The following is a 19,156-nucleotide window of genomic DNA, read 5'->3' on the forward strand; positions in this document are numbered from 1 at the left end:
TACCCTTGCAAAACAGCGGTAGCACACAGCACTACCACACATATAAAGCATGTTACACAATATATATTGAATTAATGATCTCCTAGCATCCTGCACACTAGGCTGAAATATATAGACTATGATGTTAGAAGGATAAAGTTGAGAATCTGGTAGGCACTTGGGCCCTGATTCAGAGCCGCACGCAAAAAGCGAGCGCTCGCTCTGAATCAGGGCGGCCGCTTTTTTTTTAAAAAAACGGCCTCCTGGCTGCTCGCTAAGCTGTGGGTGACCACCCACAGCTTTTGCGAGTGGCCAGGTGATGGTCGCGACCATCGGGCTTGCGACGAGACCCTTGTAGTAGGGTCTCATCTGCCGCAAGCCCCAGTGGTGATGTCAGTAGGGTCGTCCTCAAACGGCAGGCTTTCCTTCAGGAACGCCTCCGTTTCACCAGCCACCCCCCCTCCCCGCCTACAAAACGGGGCGAGCTGTCGATCAACATCGTCAGCCGCCCCATTTGTAGCGAGCCCCGGAGCAAGTGAAACTCTCACTCACTCATTCGCACATGCGCATTGCACAACCATCGACCCGCTTGCGAGCGCATAGCGCTTGTGGGCAGGTCTGATTCAGGCCCTTGGTGCACTGGTAGGCTACCAGGACATTACTGATATGGGTTAACTGACAGCGAGTGTTGGCAGATGCAGGAACCTGGAGCCACATGGACTGTAAATGGCTGTTAGCACTTAGTTGGTCCTTTGGCAGTGAACCCTGGAAGCCAGTGGGAGTTCACTGCAGGATTGACAGTGCAGCTTAAAAGAATTTGCTTTCCTCAGTGTGCATTCAGTTTCTCAGCAGCCTGAGCAGGAGAGGTGCTTTATTGTCTGCAAGATCCCTGCGGGAAGGTCTGTGAGCTGCGGCTACCAGATTGGAGCACAGCTTTGTGCCTATGCCACCGTGACCATAATAGGGCATTCATTTGTACAATTGGGCATATGCTTTGTATACCTGCAGCCAGGGTAGGATTTGCTTTGTATACTTACCACCAGAAAGGGTTATACTTTGTATATAATACTGAAGAACGGTCGTGCTTTATAATCAGAGAATGGCTGTACGATACATATGTTTCTCTTCATACAATACACGTTAAGCAAGCACGGAGCATTCCTGGCACACATCTCCCTGTCATAAAGTTTGATATACAAATCCTGTACATATTAAGCTGTATGAATCAGAGATGCAAAGCTAATGTAGCCGCAACTGCATCTATTGCCACAGCAATGCCGCAATGATAATGCTGCAGTTCATGGGATTCGTACTGGGGCGCCCACTAGCTGCAGCGCTATTCCGCCACTGTGCACATTAAGACCCACTATGGGCCGCACATCGTCTGCAACATCGAACATTGTGCCAGCCTTATGGCGGAGCAGATTATCCGTCTAAACATGGTTGCGAAATCAGAGCAGCCGCGGCAAAAGACGCAGACACTGACCGCGAAACGCCCACGACACACTGCGTCTGGCAGGCCACTCCCCTATTACCATGCAGAAACGCCCACTGAATTTGCCTCTTTCTGCAGCTGAATTCGTTCTGCGGCTTTCGGCGGTAACCATCGGGGACATGACTAAAAACATCGGCCACTAGGGGGCAGCGTTAATGTAGCTTGTACCTCTAAATCAGGTCCATTATCCTGGCTTAGAATGCACTAGTAAACAGGAGCACAAGTAGCCATCACTGGGCCCCATAACAAATAATGTATAAGATGGGGGCACGGTATTAGACATCTCCTCACCCTCTGCTCCTCTGAGCAGTGCAACCAAGAGATCAAATGGGGCTGCTCAGCGCATGTGCCAGTCCCAAGCCACATGCAGGTGGGCAGGGTGGCAGCCAAGCATCCCCTCAATGACCGGCACCCTAGAAGCCCCATGGCCGGCTAGTAAATATATCCTAAGGGGGCGGCATGCAGTGACCTGCAGCCAATGAACTACTCAAAGTTACTTACTTGTGGTGGCTGGTACAATGGGCATAGATGCGCAGTTTGTCGCGTATGACTTTTCCTGGGCGAGGCTTCCTCTGTATACCAGCTACATGAACAGCCAATACCTTAGGTCCCACAAGCCTCTTAAAAATGATTGACAACCAATAATCCTAAAATAAAGAATGATAGAATTAATTCAGAAACAACAGTGATCTCTTGTACAGGTAATTAGCATGTTTCCATGGAAACCAATCATATTTTTGTATTTTTTTGGAGCCACACCTCTCTTATTAGGAAGAAGTTTACCTTAGCTAAATTATTCCATAAATGTTGACTAATTTGCATCATTACTTTTAAGCGGGATACCGACGGTCAAAATACAGGTACTCGAATCCCGGCAGCAGGGATTACATACACTGGGCGCAGGGATTACATACACTGGGTGCACTCTGACAAGGTCTAGATAGACACCAGATGTTGGACAGGAATAGGTCAACAGGGACAAAAGGTCAACACACTAAGGCCCTCATTCAGAGCCGTACGCTCTGAGCAGAGCGCACGCTCTGAATGAGGGCCGGGCTCCATTTTCATGGAGCGTCCTCCTGGACGCTCGTATAGCTGTGGGTCACCACCCACAGGCTATACGAGCGTGCATTGTGATGGTCGCGATGGTCGAGACCATCGCGACCATCAAATTTGCGAGCCGGAGCCTGCGGTTGAGGTTTTCAACCGCAAGCTCCGGAGTGATTTTGGCTCTATCAGAGACAAAATCACTCCCACTGACATCACTAGTGATGTCAGTGGGCCGGCTTCTGACGGGAGGCGTTCCCATGGGAACGCCCCCGTCAGGGAGGCACGCCCCCGGCACGCCCACCAAAGGGGGCGTGCTGTCAATCAACATTGACAGCACGCCCCCTTTGATCGGACACAACGAGCGAAGGACTTTCCTTCGCTCGTCGCGTCTGGCGCATGCGCACGACGGAGCTCCCTCCGTCGTGCGCATGCTCAGTCCATAACATCGACCCACTTGCGAGCGGACAGCCGCTCGCGAGTGGGTCTGAATCAGGCCCTAAATGTCAACATTAAAGAAGGTCAACGGGTACAAATGGTCGACAGGGCCAAAATATCAGCACGAAAATGGTTGACACACAAATGGTTGACACATTTTTCTAGAAAAAGTGGAGCCCATGGCGAAAATTTCTTTTGGCACCCCCCTTCCCCCACAATAAAAATATCTCAGATTAACCATAACGATATGTGGTGCAAGGCGTGGTGCAGGTTGTACCTCTGGTCTTTGCCTTTTTTTTTACTCAGATTGTGTACTTTTTCCTGCATTTTGCATCTTAATTCAATAATAGTGTACTAAGGCCCTGATTCAGATACGCTCGCAGCCACAGGCCGCTCGCTAGATCTGTGGGCATATTGTTTTTTTTTTTTTTTCTTTTGTCTCCGGCCGCTCGCAAAGCTGTGGGTGCCCACCCACAGCTTGTGCGAGCGGCCAGGAGACCATCGCAAAAATCGCAATTATCCGCCTCGCGACGAGACCCTGCGGTAGGGTCTAGCTGCCGCACAGCCGAGTCCCCCCCTCTATACCCTACACTACATCACTGACCCCTCTATACCCTACACTACATCACTGACCCCTCTATACCCTACACTACATTACTAACCCCTCTATACCCTACACTACTGACCCCTCTATACCCTACACTACATCACTGACCCCTCTATACCCTACACTACATTACTGACTCCTCTATACCCTACACTACATTACTGACCCCTCTATACCCTACACTACTGACCCCTCTATACCCTACACTACATTACTGACCCCTCTATACATTACACTACATTACTGACCCCTCTATACCCTACACTACATTACTGACTCCCCTATACCCTACACTACATCACTGACCCCTCTATACCCTACACTACATCACTGACACCTCTATACCCTACACTACATTACTGACCCCTCTATACCCTACACTACATCAATGACACCTCTATACCCTACACTACATTACTGACTCCCTATACCCTACACTACATCACTGACCCCTCTATACCCTACACTACATCACTGACCCCTCTATACCCTACACTACATTACTGACCCCTCTATACACTACACTACATTACTGACCCCTCTATATACTACACTACATTACTGACCCCTCTATACACTACACTACATTACTGACCCCTCTATATACTACACTACATTACTGACCCCTCTATACCCTACACTACATCACTTACCCCTCTATACCCTACACTACATTACTGACTCCTCTATACCCCACACTACATCACTGACCCCTCTATACCCTACACTACAATACTGACCCCTCTATACCCTACACTACATCACTGACCCTTCTATACCCTACACTACATTACTGACCCCTCTATACCCTACACTACATTACTGACCCCTCTATACCCTACACTACATCACTGACCCCTCTATACCCTACACTACATTACTTCCCCTCTATACCTTACACTACATTACTGACCCCTCTATACCTTACACTACATCACTGACCCCTCTATACCTTACACTACATCACTGATCCCTCTATACCCTACACTACATCACTGACTCCTCTATACCCTACACTACATTACTGACCCCTCTATACCCTACACTACATCACTGACTCCTCTATACCCTACACTACATCACTGACCCCTCTATACCCCACACTACATTACTGACCCCTCTATACCCTACACTACATTACTGACTCCTCTATACCCTACACTACATCACTGTTCAAGAAATGAAACACATGAATCCGGGCGATGTCATCTGAGATTGATCTCGGATGACATAGAATAGATATCGGCACCTTAGTAAATTTACCCCTTAAAGTATTTGTGAAGAAACACACTGTGAAACAGTCTACATTTCACATCATAGTCCTAGTGCCACTGTACAACCATCTTTTCATCAAATAAAACGTTTCTCCTTGTTGTCACAATCCAGCCTCATTCCTTTCGTTAGCGGTACTGTTTCAAGGACAATCAACCCATCACTGTAATCACAATGATGTTATAATGGTTGCTCATAACGGGCCTAATTCAGAGGTGGATGCAGAAGCGGCTACGTCTATTGGCAGCCGCCTATCTCTGACTTTATGCAAATGCTGTAACAAAGTCTTTCCCTGGTATATATCCGTGCATCCGAATGTGCAAGGACTCCCGCTGTCAGCGTCCGTAGGCACTGAGATACTGATTGGTGCATCTATGGCAGGTGCAGTTCCTCCCTCCATGTGTGGCCTCCTATGTGAGTGGTCCAGCATCTGTTTATGCTACCACCATCACCGACTCACCTGCAACATTCCCATAACATGCCCATAAGATGGACCATCTCCGTGTGCATGCTAAGACACCTCCCTGTCACTTCCCGGGAACGCCCACGACATTTTCAATACACTTCTCCGTGCGTGCATCTGAAATCGCAACTTTGTATGGACACCATCAGGACACCTGCATGGTGCAACTTAGACGCATGCGCAGTATCAAAGAACCAATCCACTGTGTCTGACATCGGCAGTGTATTCACCTCTGAAATTAGCCCCAAGGTGTTCCAAGTAGTGACTTTTATACCGGCTGCTGAATAGGGCGCAGCAGGGGGGGGACTGCATTTATCAAACCATATATATCTCTATCAGCAGCTGAAAGGCACCCGATGTAGGGGCTGCTTTGATGCTGCTCATCGCTGGAACTGGCTACAGGCACAATGTTGTCGTAAAGATATTAATAGCAATTTAAGCTTTGGAACCTGGATGAAATTAGTGCCTAATGAGTAGCTGTGTCTGATTGTTCTTTTTATTACAGCAAGTGCAGGCTGAACAGCTGGAGAGCATGAATGCTGTGTGAGTCATTAGTAGAAATTCAACACATGATTTCCTTCTGCTTCTTAGGTTAAACTCCCTGGTGTTAATACACTCATGATTATTTATTCTCATGAACATGCTCATTAGGTTACACACTCATTCTCTCTGCTTTGTATTAAATTAACTGCAGACGCTCTGCAGAGCTCTAATTGTCCTCCATTCACGTTTTCAATCAAATAATTAGAATATATGAAAGTTTCCTTAGTAAAATATTTTTAATCATTTTTATTTATTTTTCTTTAAAAAAAAGGGGATTCTTCTCAGTCCCTCTAGTAATGCAGACTTTGGGCCGAATTAAACTAGTCTCGTAGTATGAAGTTCCACGTTACATTAACGCACATTTTGCCAGATATTTTTAACAAGCTCGCTATCGATATCTGCGCATTTCAAACAATACGGCAAGTCGCAGGCATCAAGGCAAAGTTGGGCATTAACTCTGCAGTGTACGACCTGTATGAAGTGCATGAGAGAATGGGGAAAATTTTCCTGAACCTTTGAAAATTGCCAAATGAGATACTGTAACAGGACAGTGCAGGAGGCTGTCAGTGACCAAGAGCAACGTATTGGAGGCTGTTATATGCTGTTACATGGTTGATATTTGCAACTGTTAAAGATGAAAACAGGATAGCCAGTAATACCCTTTTCCACCTAAATTCCGGGTCTGACCCGGAGTTGGAACAAAGTTCCTATCCGGATCAGACCCGGAATTTTGCCGGCGCCGACTCGGGATATTCCTGAGTCAGCGCCACTCACACGGCAGTCGGGTCTGCATAGACCCGGCTTTTGCTAAGTGAAAGTGGTCGCTTGGAGATGACGTCATCTCCAAGCGCCACTGAAGCCGGACCAATCGGCCGGCTAGCAACGCACTCCAGGTCATCGTGACCCGGAGTGCGCTGTTCTCACAGCAGGGTTTCATGGGCTATGCCCGTGTTAAACCCTGCTAGTTACCTGGGTTGGATTGCCGGGTCACTCGACCCGGTGATCCAACCCTCTCCCCTTTTACACCAGGGAGCTGCCCGGGTTAACCCTTCAAAAACCCGGGTTTTAGCTCCGGTGTAAAAGGGGTATAAGTGTATGTCAGCAAATAAAAGTGCTGCAGTATTTCGGGGCACATTAAAATGTCTCTATATAGTGATATTTAAGTGTATATATAAAAGTTTGTAAAAAATTGAAAAAAAAAACATCTTCAAGTTCAGAAATTCCATTTCCATCAATAAAAACCCCAACATACATGTCCCACATCATTTAAGGTGCGTATACACTACACGATTCTCTCCATGAGTCTAGTGTGTCCCTGGCAGGGGTGTGCTCAATGTCTTTAACGACACTGAGCACACATACTGAACGATATCATGTATGCTATCATTCAGTGCCGGGGCACCCTCCCTCATCCCCGAACATGCAACAACCTAACAATATCGTCCGGTTGGCATGCAGGTTCAGGCGATGAACGACAACGACCAATGACCAACATCCTGCGGGAGCGCGCATTGTTGGTCGTTCGTCGCTATCGTTCATCGTTTTAGCGTACACATCGGTAGTGAACAACGAAACAATATTGTTATTGTTCAGTCGTTTAAAACATCGGCAAGGTAACACTTCTACATGCAAGTTGCACATCATTTACACATCAACATACCTTACATACATTTTCTGCTTTTTAGAGAAAATTACATGTCTTTATTGGCCAGATTTTTGTATTTAAAAACCTCTAAACTAGAGATGTGCGTTTCGGTTCTCCAGAAACCCAAATCCACCCGAATCTCATGAATCCGGACAGAACCGAGTTCTAATCTCCTGAGAAGATCCGGATAAATCCGCGTCGCGGTTCTGATCTTCTAGAGCACAGGTTCTCTAACTCGGTACTCAGGATCCTAAACAGTGCATGTTTTCCAGGTCTCCTCACAGAATTACAGGTAAAATAATGAGCTCCATCTGTGGATCTTTTAAATGTGTCAGTGAGTAATGACTACACCTTGTGGTCCTGCTGGGTGACCTGGAAAATGTGAACTGTGTGGGGCCCTGAGGACCGAGTTTGAGAACCTGTGTTCTAGAGTAGTGGTACTCAAACTCTGCCGTCAGGACCCCACACTGTTCACGTTTTACAGGTCACCCAGCAGTTGCACAGGTGTAATCATTACTCAATGACACATTTTAAAAGGTCCACAGATGGAGTTAATTATTTCACTTGATTCAGTGTGGAGACATGGAGAACATGCACTGTTTGAGGTCCTGAGGACCGAGTTTGAGAACCTGTGTGCTAGAGCACAGGTTCTCAAATTCGGTCCTCAGGACCCCAAATAGGTCTTCTTTACCAGGTCTCCAAACATAATCACAAGTGAAATAATTAGCACCACCTGTGGATCTTTTAAAATGTGTCAGTGAGTAATGAATACACCTGTGCACCTGCTGGGTAACCTAGCAAAAGAGCACTGTGTGGGGTCCTGAAGACCCAGTTTGAGAACCACTGTTCTAGAGGTTCAGAATTCAGATTTTAAATCTGAATTTCGGATTTTGGATGGCAAAAATTACATGATTTTAGCTTTCTTAAAAAACTTTATATATATATATATTTTTTTTAAACAAATCCAGATCCAAAACCAAAACACTTGAGGGTGGTTTTGTAAAACCAGAACATGAAGATGAATCCAAAACCAAAACACTTCGGTCCGCGCACATCTCTGCTATAAAAACATTATCATGCATTGGGAGGCGTATCCCAGGAGTACTGCACTGTATCCTGGTGTTTTTACATTAAAATAAGAATTTTTCCTTACTTTTCGTGAACTCTGGAACTGTAATCTAATACCACTTTTACACCTAAATTCCGGGTCTGACCCAGAGTTGGAACAGGGTTCCAATCCGGATCAGACCCAGAATTTAGCCGCCACCGATCCAGGACATTCCCGAGTCGGCGCCGTCCACACCGGAGTCGGGTCTGCATAGACCCGGATTTTCCGGGGTTGAAGTGGACACTTGGATATGACGTCATCTCCAAGCGCCACTGAAGCCGGACCAATCGGCCAGCGTGCGGCAAGCTCCAGGTCATCGTGAACCGAAGCGCGTCGTTCACACTGCAGGGTTTCACGGGTTACTGCCGTGTTAAACCCTGCAAGTTACCTGGGTTGGATTGCCTGGTCACTCGACCTGGCGATCCAACCCTCTCCCCTTTTACACCAAGGAGCTACCTGGGTTAACCCTGCAATAACCCGGGTTTTAGCTTTCCGGTGTAAAAGTGGTATAAAAGTCGCATTAACTCCCATGGAGACCTGTGTTGATGCAGATTTCTAATGCTATAGCAAAACATTCCGGTTCTCGGGTCCTGCGTTAAGCAATTACTGGCTATTGAATTTGGCCCTTTAACTCTGCCTGTGCTCACAGTAAAACACATATTGCATCACTCCCCATCCCCCTATTTAATCAAACAGCTCACTCTCCAATTAGGCTACGTGCACTGGGCCTGATTCAGGGTTGCACTCTATTCCGGCGTCTGTGAAAGGATCTTGCGATGTCCAGGAACTGCGCATGCCTCTGTCAGAGCCTGTATACGCACCGCAGGGGAATTACGGAGCGATTCAGAGTCATACGGCTGTCACTTGTGACTGAGTGGGAGTAGCTGGTGACAAGTGGGCGTTTGTCGGTAGGATCGCCTTGCTGACTGAAGGCTAATTAGAGGTGAGCATGTGCAGAGATATCCGTCTAATGCCAGTCAGAACCCTGACACCAAGGATAGAGCTGGTACCAATCAGTACTGGCGGCAGTACTGGCGGCTGCTTATGCCATCGAACGCTAGAGGAGGTGTGGTCACATAGATGTGGCGACTCTGAATACAGATGGTAAGTGTTGGAAAAGGGATTTGGGTGCATTTTTATATGAATTAAACATAATGTTTGCCATGTTTTTTTTTTTTGTTTAACTATTAAATGTGTTTATGGTTTTAGTCTTAGATACAAGGGCTATGCGATCCAGCATCTGGCAGTTACTGGCAACCATAACCATTTTATTTATTACCAGTTATTGATATAGCGCACACATATTCCGCAGCGCTTTACAGAAAATATTTGGCCAATCACATCAGTCCCTGCCTCAGTGGAGCTTACACTCTATGGCCCTGATTCAGAGCCGGACGCTCTGACCAGAGCGCTCGCTCTGAATCAGGGCCCACCTCCATTAATATGGAGCGTCCTCCTGGACTCTCGTATAGCTGTGGGTCACCACCCACAGCATATACGAGCGTGCAACAAGATGGTCGCGATGGTCTTGACCATCGCGACCATCGAAACTGCGAGCAAAAGCCTGCGGTTGGGTTTTTCAACCGCAAGGCCAGGAGTGATTTTGGCTCTATCAGAGCCAAAATCACTCCCACTGACATCACTAGTGATGTCAGTGGGGCCGGCTTCAGACGGTAGGCGTTCCCTTGGGAACGCCTCCGTCTGGCAGGCACGCCCCCGGCACGCCCACCAAATGGGGCGTGCTGTCAGTCAACATCGACAGCACGCCCCCTTTGATGAGACACTCCGAGCGAAGGAAAGTCCTTCGCTCGTCGGGTCTCGCGCATGCGCACGACGGAGCTCCCTCCGTCGTGCGCATGCGCAGTGGGGACCATCGACCCACTTGCGAGCGGACAGCCGCTCGCGAGTGGGTCTGAATGAGGGCCTATATTCCCTATCACATGCTCACACACATACACACTAGGGTTAATTTATGTTGGGTGACAATTAACCTACTAGTATATTTTTGTAGTGTGGGAGGAAACCGGAGTACCCGGAGGAAACCCACGCAAGCACAGGGAGAATATACAAACTCCACACAGTTAGGGCCGTGGTGGGAATTGAACCCACAATCTCAGTGCTGTGAGGCAGAAATGCTAACCAGTACACCGTCTGTGCTAGCCATGCTAGCACTTGTAGTTCTACAGGTGTTAGAAGAACACACATGAGCAGTCAATGTTTGCCAGTGATTGCTGGAATTTTTAGATCCAAAAGCATATTTATTTTTAACAGTTTAAGCCATAAACCTAGCACTCACTGACCAAGCACGGACTAGTTAACGGCTAGGGGTGTGAAGGGACTAACCTGGCGCTGGTATTTGGGGAGAAAGTTAGGTTTCATGTCGCCCAATGGCGTCACAAAGGGGGTGCCGGGGATCCGGAGATGCGGACTGCCCTTGGGAACCAGCCTGTGTGTAGTGCCAACTCCTCCTCAGTGACAGGAGCCCAGTGCTGCACTGTAGCATTACGTGCAGCACTCGGCTCCTGACATAGTGAGGGAGCCAGCACTGCACACAGGTTGGTCCCTGGGGACAGTTCGTATCTCCCGACCCCGGAGTGACGCGCTTCGGGCCGCAAGGCCACGCCCCCTACCGCAAGGTCACGCCCTACCCGTGAGGCCACGCCTCCTCTTTGCTGACGCGCAGTGCGCTACAACCCTTCCTGCACCGGCTATCACCACGGGTAGGGACGCAACTGCTGTCGCCTGGGGAAAAAACAACATTGTAAAGACTGAAATGTTTGCAGGGTGAGGGCAAAATACCATTGAGTCCTGTTAGATTGTGGTGACAGTTCTGCTGCATTTATTCTATTGTTCAGAGGGGGCGTATCTACCCCTTGGCCAGGATGGCTCTCGCCTAGGGTGCCGGCCGAAGGGGGGCGTCATCCAGCGGTGCCACCCGCGGCCAGAGGGTAGAATCAGGGCGGGACTACCAGGCCCAGAGTTCTGATTCCGCCCCTGGATCCTACCCTGTATAGATGCCAAGTATAGATTACAAGTTGGGCTTGGAACAATGAATAAGGTTTTGGGGCTTTTTTTAGACAAGGCACGCGTGACGTCATGACGTAGCGCACGCCGCATCGTAGCGCTGTCAGACCTGAGGAACTGGCCGCAGCCTGATGTACCGCCGCAGCCAGACATGGTAAGTATCTGTGGGCTGCGGGAGGCCAGGGCCTGGAGCTGAAGAGACAGAAGGGTGGTTGGAGCTGGAGTGACTGAAGGGCGGCTGTAGCTGGGGAGACAGAAGTGGGGCTGGCTGGGGAGTCAGAAGGGGGACTGGCTGGGGGACATAAGGGGGGCTGCTTAATGAAACATAAAGGTCTGGCTGGGGAGACAATAGTGGGGGCTGGCTGGGGGACATAAGGGGTGCTGCCTAATAAAAAATAAAGGGCTGGCTGGGGAGGCAGAAGGGGGTGCTGGCTGAAGATACAGAAAAGGGGCCTATTATATCCATAATAATTTTTTATATTAAATTAATCTCTATTTTAAGTTTTTTGTTCTTAACGTTATAAGCACAGAGTGTAATTATTCAGAAACTATGGGGGAGGGGGTGCCAGTCCATTACTTTGCCTGGGGTACTCTGACCCCTAGATACACCCCTCAGGGGTACCTTCACTTTTAAACGGAGCATGCAGTCTCCACTATCTCAACACTGAAAGGTAAGAATTGTTGACTGCACTACACTACCACACCCACCCCAGAGCATCTGAGTGACCACCATACTATACAGAGGAAATCAGTGACCGCCATAAAATACAGAAAGCACCAGTGGCCGCCATACAATACAGAGGGATGTAGTAAAAATTTAGACAGTCAAAACTTAGAAAATCAAAATGTCGACACTAAAATTACAACTGACAAAATGTGGACGTGGTCAAAATGTTTACAACCAAAAGGTCAACGTGGACATTAGGTGTCAGGTCATAAGATCAACAGTTAATATGTAGACACAGTCAAAATGTCAACATTGAATAAATAAATGTCGACAGGGTCAAAATGTAGACAGCCAAAATGTAGACACAGTTAATATGTCGACATTATGTCAACAGGGATAGTAAAATTACACAGCCACACCTGACGGCCGGCGTCTCAGACACTGCTAAATGCTGGCGGTTTAGATGCTGCAGTATAGGAGCAGCTAAATAGTTCATTTTAAAAAACAGAAATGCATGGGGGTCCCCCCGAAATCAGTAATAACAGACTTCTGAGCCTGGGCTGGTATTGGAAAATATGGGGAAAAACCAAAATGGCGTGGGGTTCCCCTAATTTCCAATAACCAACACCGGTCTGGACCATCTCAAGACGTAGGTTCTTGCTATCAAGTACCAAATTTTTTGTATATTTCGGAGCTTGATGAATTTAGGTCCCCCCACTAGTGTATGGGGACACCGGGCCAGATCAGGACAAAGGTAAACAGGAGATATCTGTGATATCTCTTGTATCACCTTTGTAATGTATGGCCCGATACTTAATTTCTACAAAAGTAAAAGATAGTGTTAATTTCCACCTACTTTTTTAAAAGTGAAGGGATAATGTATAGACCCCTAAATGAGGTTAAATAGTTACAGTGTATATGTCACAATCTGTACTGCACCGCAGATGCATTATGCAATATGTAGTTCGTCGGCTGTATGAACAAAATATCACATTATGTGTACCCAGCATAACCCTAACCCTAACAATCAAACAGAAATGTACAACATTTTGGTGTTGGCATTATGAACATTTTGACCATGTCGACATTAGTGGATCTCTGCATTATTTTCACGTCAACGTAATGCCCGTGTAGACATACAGAACCTGTCAACAGGCTGAATGTCCACATTATGACTGGAACCCCCTAGGATCATCTGCGCCCTGGGCCAGCCTTGCCCAGCACATGTCAAAAAAGAGGGGGCCGGAGCAGGAAGATGAGCCCTCCCGGCAGCAGGATGTCATTCCAGGCACTCTACACTACATGCCAAATACAGGTGCCAATGGGGCAGCGTGGCATCGGGCACTAGGGGCAAAGCTATAATGACGCAATTCGCGGTGAATCATGTCATCACACTCCCCGCCATTTTTCTAGGGCAGTGGGCAGGAAGAGGGAGGGTGCAGGATGTATATGCTAACATGGCCCAAGTGTTTGTCTGCTTGCACATGGGAACGTAAACGCTGCATATAATGCTGCTTGTACACTGCCACACCATATAATGGCGCTACAAGCGTAACCTAAAAGTTATAACATGTTCTTCAGGGAAACAGAATAATGAATATTTTCTGCCATAGAAATTAGAGCGTAATCACCGTATTTCACCTCCCCCCACAATAAAACCATCTTTATCCCAGAAAAAGAAGCAACTGCTCAGAGGGATGAGTCTTATGTGTCACCAGGTTGGACAACCAGCCTGTTTGATACAGCGGTGACTGATCTCGTAGTTCAGGTTCCACATCTGTCAACAGTCAGCTGACCTCGCACAAAGGCGACATGTGGAAAAGTCTTCATCAGGGGCAGGAATGAGAGTTTCGGATTTCTCGCGCGCTGTTACCCAGCACAGGTATGTTCAGCTGCTTTCATCTTCCTGATAGCTCCCACGGGAAAATAGCAGCCGCTACACCTAGTCAGGTCAAAGTCTGGTCTTGCTCTTTCTTTCGGTCCCTGTAGCTTTTAAATTGTTTAACAATTTTCACCTGTCCATAACTGTTTTACACCGTGGGACACCATTTGCCAGAATGGAAGTAACTGTTTTCAAAGCTCTACTTTAAAGTACATTAAGTAAAGTGGGCTTGAACATGGAAAATAAATCACTGCCGTGCTGTTTTCTTTGGAGTGGGAGAGTCCTTAGGGTTAGGCTTAACAAGCTCAATTTCATAATATTGAAAGGGAAAAAAAATATTTTTTATTACACATGGGTGTTATTTTAAAGCATATAAAAGGCATTTTTGCACAGAAATTCAGTCGGATTCAGAGGTGCGTGCGAAGCGGCCGCATTGCTGCCTTGAAAATGATGGAGGATTTCCGTCTCTGGGCCTGATTCAGCGATGGACGTTATTCCGAAGTTCCTGCGGTTGAGCAAAGTATTGATAATGCGCACGCGCGAAAAGTCCAGAAATCCCTTACTGTATATTTGCGAATACAAGTGCCCTTATAGGGTTAAAATAACAAAAAAAAGCGTTGACCTGCTCAATGTCGACCATGTGTGTCGACCATTTGACCCTGTCCACCATCTGGTGTTGACCTTTTGAATGTCTATCTGGATACTGTAGATCTTCCATCCAGATACCAATAGTACATACTTGCCTACCCTCTTAGGACCTGCGGGAGGCTCCCGATTGTTCGGGTAACCCCCCGCTCCCCCAGTAGAGTAGGCACTTCTCCCAAATTCTACCCACTTCCTAGTAGGAGGTGGGGCCTAATGACGCAATTCTATGGCATTTTACTGTGAGGGGGCAGGACTTAATAACACTGATGGTCTGGCCCCGCCCCTCATCGCCGCCCACCTGAATCTTTTCACCAGGCATCTCCCAGAGAGGAAAATTAAAAGGTCGGTAAGTATGCAATAGCACATTTACTAGATCATCTAGCTGGAGCACAGGTGTGGTAATTGACTAACACAATAGATCTACAGGTGAAACAAAGTATTCCCGAGGATACCTGCAAAACACAACTGTAAAGCTGGGTACGCAGCGGTCGATTAGGTAAGCTATACAGACTCACCGATCGGACATCTCAACTGGGCAGGCGTTTGAATTTGCCCGTCCAGTTGAGCAGTCAGTCAATGGTGGTCCCTGCAACAAGTGTGCGGGCGGTCAGCAGTCAGCTGACCAACCGTACACACAGCCAGATGCACCGATATATCTGCAGATATACTGGCCATGTGCTGTGCTGCAGAACAGATGTGAAATGTCTGTGAACGATGTCATTCACATATGCGTGGGAACACATCAGCTGAAACGCTTGCGATATTTTAGCTGTTTGATTGAACGGCTGTACCCAGCTTTAGGGTTCCATGAGGACCAAGTTTGAGAAACACTGGTCTAGGGCATAAAGGGCATATAACCCTCCCGTTACTAAGTGGAAATGTTCGGATACCATGGTGTGTAGTGCACAGCTCACTATCTCACTGCTCTGGCTAGTCATGTGTGTGGTGGGCCCGTGAATACTTGGGTGTTTAACACAGAATGTGGTGTGTTGTGTTGGGGGCATAGAAGATACAGTGCCAGGGCAGTGCTTGCAAAGGAATTGGGTGCCAGGCCATCTTATGGGGAAAACAAGGCATACATTTTATTAAACAGAAGGTTAAATAAAACTCCCCTCATCCAGAACAAGCATAATTGTTGCATTGCACATAATCTTTTTGCCACTGAGCGTTAATACATTGCCTCACCACTTCGGAGCCCTGTCTAGATATAGCAGTGCCGATAATGGTGGGGCGCAGAACGCCCCTGTCATTCTGATCACTTCCCTGCAATACTACATGTAGGGAAACAGGAACTGCAGCATGTGCGCAGTTACCGATTTCACAGCTATCGCCCCTTCCTACTTCTTCCCCTTTGTTACAGTGGCATAAGATTAGATAAAAAGGCAGCAGTACATTTCAGACATTCTGCTACCAGTTGTACTACATTCTGGTTCCAATTGTATTCCTCTCCTCTCGCTTCTCCTCTGAATCTTACCTTCCTTCCCCTATGATCCTCCCTTTCCCTCCATTCTCGTCCTATCCCCCTCCTTCATGCTTGCCAGTCCCCCACCCTAATGATGGCCATTGACCAGTCTATCATTAATGGTCTCATCAATCTGCCATTGGAGGTTTACTTCAATGGCAGGAAACCATCTATGAGAAACCACCTATCACACCTTTGATGTCCCTCACAGCAGCAGAATTAAATGAGTGCATCCTGGGACTTGGCATCTGGTGGGCCAAACAGGGAAATGGGTGGGGCTATGTGGGCTGCATCAAAAGGCGGGGCTATGCTATCCGGGGAAAGGGAGTGTACCCCTGCAAGAGGCCCCCATCTGCAAGAGAAAAAGGGGGAGTGCTGGTCTTGCAGCAAAGGCTGCACTGGAAAATGTCGAGACCATGCATTAAGGAGACAAGGGGGTATATTTACTAAGGTGCGGGTTTTTAGAAGTGGTTTTGTTGCCCATAGCAACCAATCAGATTCTAGCTATTACCGTCTAGAAGGTGCTAGATAAATGTTAATTAGAATCTGATTGGTTGCTATGGGCAACAAAACCACTTCTAAAAACCCGCACCTTAGTAAATATACCCCATGAACTCAGAAGCAGTATTCCAAGCCAAGCCTTGTGAGTCTACTGTGTGCCCTTCTGTGCAAGAAACTGCACATAAGGAAAGATAAAAAGAAGGCTTCCATACAGTGTTCTTTATAGCGGCTATTTCTGTGAGTGCAGCTGTTTCCTATGTTAAGTGTCTGCTGTACAGGATTTCTGGATAAAAAATAAATGAGGATTTCACAAACAGGCCTACTGCAGTATAATATGTCCAATGTCTAAACATTTCAGAAGGGATTATTTAAGACACTACTACTCTGACCTTGCAGCGCAAATGCTGATAACGAGCCTGATTCTGAGTTGGATGTAGGTGGAAAGTGTACGGATCTGGCGGACACCTGCAAACTGCGCGCTCGCTGTAGAAAGAAACTGCTGACTGCACGTGCGCAGGACAAGGCTTCAGCACATGGATGGAGTTTGCAAGTGCGTATGGACTGATCCGTCCGTTGATGCAGCACACTTTCAGTGAAATGAGCGGCGACCATTACGATCTGTCCCGTGGGAGTGTCACGGGCGTGTGAGCCAACTTCTGTGCTCGTGAGTAGTGTGTGGATAGGGCCAGTGCAAGGTGTCTGGGTGCCCTAGGCAACATTGCACCCCTGCCCCCTCCAATTCATAATATGCCATGCATTAGTGACCCACATTTATAATATGCCACACAGCAGTGTCCCAAATTCATAATATACTATATAGAAATGCCCTAATATGCCACACAGCAGAGCCCCAAAATCATAATATTCCTCATAACACTGCCCCCAATTTATAATATGCCACTTAGCTGTAACCCAACTTCATAATTATGCTACACATCAATCCCTCCAATGCATAAAACATGCCGCACATTTATGCCCCAATTACATGATATGCCACACATTTGTGCCCCTAATATATATGTTACAGAGCTGTGCACCAAATTTATTGTATGCCACATAGTCATAAATTATGCCACACATCTGTGTCCCAGTATACGTCAGCACCTATTAACCTCCACACACACACACTCATCCTGCTAACACTCATTAACCCCCTACACACTCACCCTTGCAGCACTTATTAACCCACCGCCACACACACACACTGCCAGCACTCATTAATCCCCACCTACCCACACACACCCACACATACACTCAGCCTGCCCGCACTCATTAACCCCCAACAAACACTCACCCTGCAAGCACTCATTAACCCCCCACAAACACTCACCCTGCAAGCACTCATTAACCCCACCCGCCCACACACACACACATCCACCCACTAACCCAGCCAGCATTCATTAACCCACAATACTCATTACCCCCCCACACACACACCCTGCCAGGACTCATACATTAAGCCTGTTTACATTCATTAACCCACACACACAAGTCCCCCACCCTACATACACCTACTCACCCATTAATCTTTTCTCCTCACCATATAACAACATACCTTACCAGGCTCTATTCAGCTGCAGCAGCAGCTCCTCGTGTTGTCTAGGGGGGCGGAGCTTCTTATGTGAGTGACAGGTTGGCACCTGGAGGAAAAGAGAGGATTGGAGGAGAGGGAAGGGGCGGCCACCACTGCTGCTGACTGAGTTATTGAGTGGGAGTTTTGGGGGCAGGGGAAATGGGGTTATTGATTGGGAGTTCAGAGGACTGGGGGAGTTCCTATGTAAGCCTTGGGCATCAGTAGTCCAGGTTGGGAATGAAAGAGACATCCTTCATTTTTTTTTGGGGGGGGGGGCTCAGCAGCGCCCTCCAGTGGCAGCTGCCTAATGGTAGCACCAGCCCTGTGTGTGGACAGAGATGGGACATCTATGCCTGAAAGATCTTTTGCACCCAGCAGGATGGACTTCCATATGCGGACGCTGGGTTATTGGGCATGCATTGGTAGATTCTTGCATCCACTTGTAAACAGGCTACATCGACCGTCGGAAAAAGCAGCCGCAGATGTGTCTGTCTCAGATTTAGCCCTTTGTGCCCATTTTTGTACGATGTGTGAGTAACGGAGCTTGCCGCGTGGCAGTGATTGTGGGACTCCTTCTGTTTGGACGAGAAGTGCCGATTGGGAAATTCCTTGCTAGGTGCCGACAATCACCTCTTTCTGCACCCACATGTGAGATTTAAAGTCACAGTGCAAGATGTTAAAAATAAGTACTGTACAACTGGGTTTCTCCAAGTTCTTTTGGATGCTAACCAACACAACCCCCTACATTCCACTCCTCTCTCCAACACCTGCTCATCAAAAGGCTGCTATAATTCATTATAACTTC

The 19,156-nt window shown here is 47.5% G+C and overlaps 1 protein-coding gene across 2 annotated transcripts in view; it reads right to left on the reverse strand.

Annotated features, from left to right (window-relative positions):
- The window catches only part of HPSE2 (heparanase 2 (inactive)), a 349,622-nt gene that overhangs the window by 16,790 nt on the left and 313,676 nt on the right, over positions 1 to 19,156 (reverse strand). For both annotated transcript variants that reach the window (XM_088482773.1, XM_088482772.1), the window contains one exon: positions 1,976 to 2,121. In XM_088482773.1, coding sequence (XP_088338899.1) covers positions 1,976 to 2,121 — 146 coding nt within the window. The remainder of the gene's footprint in view (positions 1 to 1,975; positions 2,122 to 19,156) is intronic.

This window comes from Taudactylus pleione, unplaced genomic scaffold (assembly GCF_031769625.1).
Source record: "Taudactylus pleione unplaced genomic scaffold, aTauple2 ptg000292l, whole genome shotgun sequence".
Lineage (NCBI taxonomy): Eukaryota > Metazoa > Chordata > Amphibia > Anura > Myobatrachidae > Taudactylus > Taudactylus pleione.